The 8083-nt window shown below is 52.6% G+C and overlaps 1 protein-coding gene and 1 long non-coding RNA gene across 2 annotated transcripts; one reads left to right on the top strand and one right to left on the bottom strand.

Annotated features, from left to right (window-relative positions):
* Positions 1 to 69: 69 nt before the first annotated feature.
* RPS16 (ribosomal protein S16) lies at positions 70 to 8051 on the bottom strand. The gene is made up of 6 exons (XM_008532088.2): positions 7838 to 8051; positions 2765 to 3046; positions 2529 to 2630; positions 565 to 661; positions 409 to 456; positions 70 to 277 (listed from the first exon to the last, which is right to left on the bottom strand). The coding sequence occupies exons 2-6, from the start codon at positions 2810 to 2812 to the stop codon at positions 132 to 134; spliced, it is 441 nt and encodes a 146-aa protein (XP_008530310.1). The 5' UTR covers positions 2813 to 3046; positions 7838 to 8051; the 3' UTR covers positions 70 to 131.
* LOC103558862 (uncharacterized) lies at positions 6268 to 6746 on the top strand. The gene is made up of 2 exons (XR_011522288.1): positions 6268 to 6391; positions 6486 to 6746. It is a non-coding gene; the product is annotated as an uncharacterized lncRNA (long non-coding RNA).
* Positions 8052 to 8083: the final 32 nt, after the last annotated feature.

Consider the following 8083-nt stretch of genomic DNA (forward strand, 5'->3'; position numbering starts at 1 on the left):
CAGTGAGCTGGGGGAGCTTCTTCCTTCCTTCTAGTCAAAGACCCATGACAAAAGACCACAGCACAGTCCTTGAAACCTCACACCCCACAACCAGTTTATTATAAAGGTGAACCCCGATCCTCTGGATGGGCTTATCGGTAGGATTTCTGGTAGCGGGCACGGGCACCAGGACCTCCGAACTTTTTGGACTCGCAGCGACGGGGATCAGCTACCAGCAGGGTCCGATCATACTGGATGAGGATGTCTTTGATCTCCTTCTTGGAAGCCTCATCCACGTCTGGGGTTGAGAGGGATGGAGATTTAGACAGGTGCAGAAACGTCCTCCTACTTCCCAGGACTAAATGCCAGAGCTGGTCCTCGACTTGCACCCCCCGCCCGGCACCCGATGGAAAGACCACTGTTACTCACATTTCTGGTAGTAGGCCACCAGTGCTTTGGAGATGGACTGGCGGATTGCTGTGAGAAAAACACACACAAAAGGGTACATCAGCTTTGTGAAGGCCCCAGAGGAGGCCTTGCTCTCAGAGCCACCTCCCACCCACGGGCCCAGTTCCTGGGACTCACCATAAATCTGGGCAACGTGACCACCACCCTTCACACGGACTCGGATGTCCACGCCGGCAAACCGCTCCTTGCCCAGAAGCAGAACAGGTTCCAGCAGCTAAAGGAACAGGGGGCGTGAGAGGATTCTGGATCATAAGCTGGGCAGCTGAGCCACCTCACTGAGCACATTCCCCCTTATTTCTCTCCAAATGGCTTCTGCCACCACTGGCCTCCAAGTACCAGAGAAAGAGGGCTGGGCTGTCACCGTGAGGCCCACGACACAGCCAAGAGACAGCGAGGCTCTGAAGACAGATGAGAGATTCCTGAAGGCTACCTGAGCTGGGTTCCCTACTTGCGTCCCTCTCTTGCTCTCAGATTCCCCATCTTTCCCCATCTCTAAGACTGGTTCTTGGAAGGCTGGCACTTCAGCTCAGCAACAAGGAAAACCTTTGCAGCCACTAAGGCTCCCTCAAACAGTGAAGAGACACTCCTGGGCTTTGTTAGCTGCTTTTTCTGGGTTCCCCTCCTGAGCTCTCTACCCTGCCTTTGAGGCCCAGATTTCCAAAGAAATTACACTGCACTATGACCTCTGTTATGCTTTCCCCCGGCCAGCTCCAGATCTTTTGTTCTGCGCCCAGACACTCCTGTTTTACTTCAGGTTGTTTCCCCTCTCCCCCTACCCCCGGCCCCACCCAGAAACCTGCCCTCACCCTCTCACCCAAGTTTGAGCCAGAAACATTCTCGGGGCTCCCCCATCCCAGGGCTGGCGACTCTGGAGCAGTGTCTGCTACGGGATCCAGTCCGTCTCCCCTAGTGAGTGGACTGTTCTCCGTGAGGGCAGGGCCTGGGGTCAACTAGGTCACTGCTGTGTCCCCACACTCAACACAGGCTAAAGCCTTCCAATAAACTGACAGCCAACAACACTAAGACACAATAGTCACTATCTGCTACACAAAGGAATCTCAGCTGCTACCTTTCTAAATCCTGCAACTAACTCTGCAACATAGATGTTACTCTCCACATTAAAAACTAATAGACTTTACAGGGATGTGATGGACAGCAAAGGCAACACAGTCAACAAAACTGTAATTTCATATGATGACGTACGGTAACCAGACGTAGCGCGGTCATTTCACAATGGATCAAGATATCAAATTGCTACGTTGTACAGCTGAAACTAATATTGTATGTCGACTACACTTCATCGAGAGAAATAAAAACTAATAGACTTTCCGGGAAAAATCAACGCATTCCCACACATGCATCTCATTTATCCTCACAACAGCTCTGCAAGGTAGAAGTTATCCTCATTTTACAGATGAACCCGAGCCACAGAAGTGAAGTTACCTGCCTCAAGTAACAGAGCTAGAAGAGGCAGAAATCAGACTCCAGTCTCTTTCCATCCTGAGCCAAAGAACCTGAGGCCCAGACAGGGGAGGAACTCCTTTCACAGCCAAGCACAAGACCCCAATTTTGTTCCTGTTCTTTACTACTTATTCTGAGTACCCACAACGATCCAGACCCTACTTTACATACAATCTTTTGAGAAACAAAACATTGATTCCTGTCCTCAGGGAGCATATCCTCTACGAGGGAAAGAGGGGCAGTAAATCGTAAGCATGACACACGTCCTCCACGAGCTTACTGCAAGAAATCAGGCTGTATAAACTCTGGCAATCCCCTTGCAGTCCAGTCCCCAGGTGAATGGGCTTCCAAATACCAGGGCGCAAAGCAGCCCTTAACCTTCAACATCCACCTTTTCACGCTCCCAAACCAAGCTCTACCACATCTCCTGAACCCCCAAAACCCAGCTCTGTCGCCAAATACCTCTCGTTTTCCTGTCCCCAACTCAGCTTCCAAACATCCCCTCGTAGATATCAGATCCTTCAGCTTCCAGGATCCACAAACTCCAGGAACCCACTTCCTTCAACGCCTCCGTCTCCAGAGCCCTCCACTCAACCCAAACGCCCGTCCCCCTTCCAGACCTTGTACTGCAGCGTGCGCGGCTCGATCATCTCCAGGGGCCGCCCGTTCACCTTGATGAGGCCGTTGCCCCGTTTGCAGTGCGCCACGGCTGTGGCCGTCTTCTGTGGAAAGCGAGGGGGAGACGGGGCCACGTGAGCTCCGAGCCCCGGCTCCCACGTCCACCCCAGACCCCTCCCCGCCGGCCTCTCCCAAACCCCGGCCTCCTCTGACCCCTCCCATCGGACCCCTGTCCCACCTTGCGTCCGAAGACCTGCACCGACTGCAGAGGACCCTTGGACGGCATGGCTGGTGGCGTGGACGACTGCTCCTCACCGCGCGGCTCCGAACCGGAAAAGGGAAACTGTAGGCCACCCCGGCCGCTTTTCAGGGTCTGCGCAGGCGCCTTGAGCGCTGCGTCGCGACGGGAGGGAGCTTTACGGCTCCTGTTGCAGCCAGGGGGCGGGACTTCGGGTTGGCGGCGGGAAGGCGGGTCCCAGGAGCGGAGGGGGCGGGGCCTGGGAGGTGGAAGGGGTGGGGCCTGAGGGATGTCGGGTGGAGACCGAGAAGAAAGGTGAGGACAGGCTGTTATTTACATCCTCGGTCCTCATTGGTTACCGCGCCTCTCATTTGCATAGCGGCTTTTTAATAACCTCTCTCCGCCGCCCAGTTACTGGATTGCCACCGTCTTGGAGAGAGGCCTCTTATTCCGCCCTCACCACCGGCAATCTTCCTCCCAGCTAGACTCCCTCTTCCCAGGATCCTTCTCCATCAGAATCTTCCCTCCAGAACCCTCAACAAGAAACCAGGCAGGATTCCCAGATTCAGGATTCGGAATCATCTTACCCCCTGGAACCCAACTCCTTCCAGAGTCCTCTCCCAGAATCCTTTTCCTCTTAGATTCCCCCTTCCCCACAATCTACCATTCAGCAGAATTTCCTTACTTTTAGAGTCTCCTCCTCCCAGAATCCTTCTCTCAGAAATCCACCCCGCAAATCCCCCTCTTCAGAGCCCTCACCTTAGACTCTCTCTTTCCCTGAATCTCCCTCCATTCCAGGGCCCTCTTCCCCTCAATCGTTCCCTCCAGAAGCTTTGCCTCTTGAGGACCCACTAGCCCTAGGATCCCCCTCCTCGTGATCTCCCTCTCCTCTCAATTCGCCTTTCCCAGAACGGCCCCCCCTAGAATCCCCTTTCACAAAATCTTCCTCCCTTTCAGAGCCCTCTCCCTCAAAATCTCCCTTTCCTAGGAATTCCTTTTCCTTCAGAGCCTCCTCTTCCCAGCCACTGCCTCCCCTGGAATTCGCCTCCCCTAGAATTCCCCACTCAGAGACCCTCCGTCCAGAATCCCCTTCTTCAGGGTCCCTACCTAGAATCCCTCTTTCTCCAGAATCCCCCAAATAATCTCTTCACTCTCCAAAATCTCCCTCCTCTCCAGGCCCCTCCCTATAGAATTCTCCATCCCCAGCCCCCCCCACCCCATCCCATCTGAGGAATCTCGGGGTTGAGTTGCCCCCTGACTTTCCCCCCACTCAGGACGCTCCCTTCCCAGCTAAGAAGCTCCTCTCTCAGGGCTACAGAAAGCCCACAGTTGCCTCAGTTTCTCTAGCAGCACTGGGTCTGGGGTCCAAGGTTCAAAAAGGTGTGGTGGCTCACCTGGTGCCTGGAGAGTGGAGATAAGGTGGAGGTTGGAGGGCGGGTCTGGGGCCAGAGGGAGGATCCTCCAGCCCAGAGTCCAGCTCCCAAAGGGTGAGAGAGGGAGGGGGGGAGGGGGAGGGAGGAAGGGAGCACCCAGAGGAGGACCTGGAGGGACATGCAGAGAGATACACAGCACAGGAGAGAGACAGGCACACATGGAGAAGAAAGACAGATGGACCCGACCAAGAAGAGGAGAAAGAAGAGAGATCCTGGGTCAGTCAGAGATGGACACGGAAAACGCAAGTGACAGAGATTCAGAGGCAGAGAGGCCACCTCTTGGAGAAAGAAGACAGGTCCAGGCCGGCACGGAGATTCCAAGACACTTGAGACAGAAATAGAGTAGAAAAGAGAGCAAGGACCCCCCTGCCCCCATACGCACCTGCAGACCCGGATGAGGCCTAGCACAGGTGTTTCCCAATGAGGAGACAGGCCACAGGATGCAAACACTCTCACACACACTGTGCTGCCTTACAGGCTTGTTTGGGAGACAGGGGAAGCTTCCAAGCTCTCTAGTCTTTCTGGGCTGATCCTTACGCCCTTACTAAATCTTGTATCTTCCCTGGGGAGGGTGGGGCAGTCAGAGAGCCCTCTGGCCTAGGCCCTCCCTACTCTAGGGTCACCATCTTCTTCGGCCTTTGGAGAAGATTCCCTGAGTGTCTAAGGATTGAGCAGAGCTGGAACTGGGGGAAGGGCAGGGAGAGGGGCAGTTCCCCCCTCACCCACTCCAGTCTTCCAACTTGCTTCCTCTCTCTGTACCTCTCACTTCCAGGACTCTGGCCCAGGACCAGAGAAAGCCTGGGGATGGGCAGGGTGCCCATATGGCCTCTCTGGACCATTGTCCTGCTGATGCGGCCTTTGGGGGGCCTAGGACCACCCCTCTGCCCTCGGGAGCCTTTCTACTTCCTTCTTGCCATCATGAAGATGCTGGTGAGGAAGGGGGAGGGGAGAGCCAGCAGACAGGGCAGGGAGGGGCTGGGGTGGGGGGCATGTTTGAGGAAGGGTCAGGCTTTCCCCTTCCAAGATCTGATTTTCCTCCTTACCCCAAATTGTAGGGAAACAAAAATGATGGCACTCTCTACACCCCAGATGATTTCTCGGTGAGTATTTCCTTAGCTCCTTACTGAAGTTGGAAGTTTAGCGAATCCACTAGGCTTGAAACACACATATGCTGGGGGCTGGTGTTCTCGCTGACCAATCCCTGACCCAGCCCCCAGCCTTACAAATATATTTTGTGCCCTGCTGTTTCCAACACCTAGAACAGTGACTGGCACAGAATAACAACAAAGGATGATGATGGTGATTATAGCTATGCTTAAATAGTGCTTACTCTGTGCCAGGTACTGGTCTAAATGCTTTAAACATATTAGCTTACTTACTCTTCACACTGACCCTATGAGGTAGATAAGGGCACTGTGTATGGATGTGAAGGTTGTACACTGCACAAGGATCCCGCATCTACAGTATTCATATCCTGGACATATTTGTCAATTTCTGGCAGATGGCAGTAAATTGTCTCATTCTAACAAAATCAGCACTTAGAAGTATTTTAAGGGAGTGTCTTTCTAATTTACACAGGTACAGTATGGGCTAGTGTCAGCCCTAAAGGTAGATTATTCACAGCTCTGTTTTACAGATGAGGAAACTGAGGCCCAAAGAGGTGAAGGGGCTTGTCCCAGGCCACAAGTCAGAAACCCTGGGGGTGGGGATTAGGGATCAGGCCCTTGCCCAGAGACATCAGGTCACTCTGTCCCCACAGGTGTGTCCTGCGGAGACGCTAGGCTGCTTTCGGCTGGAGCTGTCTGTGATAGGGTTCGAAGAGGGCCCATCTGTGGAAATTGCTGTGTTCCGACTACAGCGTCTGTTGGATGCCCTGGGGTCCCGGCTGTGGGGGACTGGCCCGGGCCCTTGTCCACCCTGTGAAGGACATCCCCAGAGACCTGTCCCTCTCTTTCTGGCCAAACTCTTGGAGTTATTACAGGGGGCTTGTGCTCGGCACCTGCCCTCAGCATGAGCCTCAGAGGACACAGATTCCCTGGTACTCCTGGAGAGGCTGGGTGGAGAGAGGGAAAAACCTGGTCTTCAGCCCTAGCTCCCAAACTCTAAGCCGTCTCCTCCTAGGCCAGAGGACCCTGCCCCCCAACTCCCTGGAGCCCGGGAAGCAAGGAGAAGAGGAAAGAAGGAAGAAAATAAGGTGAGATCTGAAGCCTGAACTCTTTGACCTTCTGGGGGGGGGGGGGTGCATTCAATAAATTGGCACCCATCTATCTCTATTTTCCCTCTTTCAGATACGCCCTCCTCTCTCCTCTTCCAGGAAGGGACAGAGCACGGCACAGGTGTCTTCTAACCTCATCCCCACCCCTTGAGGACAGGGAGGGTCTCGTGGCTCACAACCCTGGCCACAAATAATTACCATTGCGGGAACTTTCAAGTAATACGGATGGCCAGGCCGCAACCCAGAGAATTTGATAATTGGTCTCTGGTGGATCCTGAACATCTCGATCTTTAAAATAAACTTTATTGAGGTATAATTTCTATATAGTAAAAGGCACCCGTTTTAAGTGTACATTTCAATGAGTTCTGACAAACGTATACACGTTGCCACGTTTCCCGTCGAAAATTCCACAGTTCCTCATGCCCCTTCCCAGTCAGTCTCCACCTCCAGTCCTAGGTATCACTCAACTGCTTTCTGTCTGTATAGATTAGTTTTGCTTCCTCTGGAGTTTCATATGAATGGAATCATACTGTACATATCCTAGTGTCTGACTTCTTGCACTCAGCATGGTGTTTCTGAGGTTCATTCAGGTGTGTACCAGTAGTTTGCTACTCTTCCATTGTAGGAGGCACCGCAACTGTGTAGCCATTCTCCTCACGGTGGACATTGGGTTGTTTCCAGTTTGGGGTCACTATGCATCTCTCTCTCTTATCTTTTCAAGTATTCTCATGTGGTGCCAGGGTTGAGAGTTGAGAACCACTGATACATCAAAGAACTTTCTATGGGGAGAATATTACTGTTCCCTCTCTGTTCTGGAGTAAATGTCTTTCTGCACCCGTGTCAAGAGACATTTGATATGTAGAATCCTATTTTAAAGAACTGCTGTTGAAAGGAACCTAGCTGATAGAAGGGGAAACACTTGTATAGAGTGCGCAGCCCCTCCCCCAGTCTGTCTTGGATTCAATTTGGGATTGTTGCAACGTGGAGTGCGTGCTCCTGCAGCGATGGCCCTGGGGTGTATTTACTCCCCGGTAGCCGGTAGCCGTCTGGTGAGCCCCGCCCTGGCCCACAGCAGCACCTTCCCCTGTAACTAACTAGGTGTATATTAAATGTCTGTAAATTCAATCCAGGTGTCTCAGTGCTTATGCGACAAATTTTAGCAATGAATTCTAAAAGCTTCTGATTTTTTCCCCCTCCATCAGGTTAATTTTTCACATCGCTTCCTCATGCCTGGTCCTCTTTGCCACCTCTCTGACAAATAATTACTAATATATAAACTCCCCAATGAAATCAGCTTAGACTGTAAAGGAAAACAAGGGCTTTGGGGTCACCCACACTTGGAGGGCTTTCTTGGGTCTGCCACTTGCCAGTTAGTTTATTTTTCTGAGGTTTAGTTTCCTCGGTTGCAAAATTGAGGGTACTTACCTCCTAGGAATGTTTTAGAGGGTCCATGAGACAAAGTTTGATTTTTTTTGCTAATTTGTTGTTATTATTTGCCAATTCCCCGGCTCCTCACGGCTTGGCACATGACGTTGACTAAACTCAAGCACGAATTCCTGGCCGGAAAAGGCCGCGTGCAAGCGTAGGCTAACGCAACCCGCTTTGACCTGCTTAAGATGTCGGTCCCACACCGTACTCTAAGACAGTGTGCCACTCTCAAGATGGCGTCCT

The sequence above is a fragment of the Equus przewalskii genome, chromosome 9 (assembly GCF_037783145.1).
Source record: "Equus przewalskii isolate Varuska chromosome 9, EquPr2, whole genome shotgun sequence".
Taxonomy (NCBI): domain Eukaryota; kingdom Metazoa; phylum Chordata; class Mammalia; order Perissodactyla; family Equidae; genus Equus; species Equus przewalskii.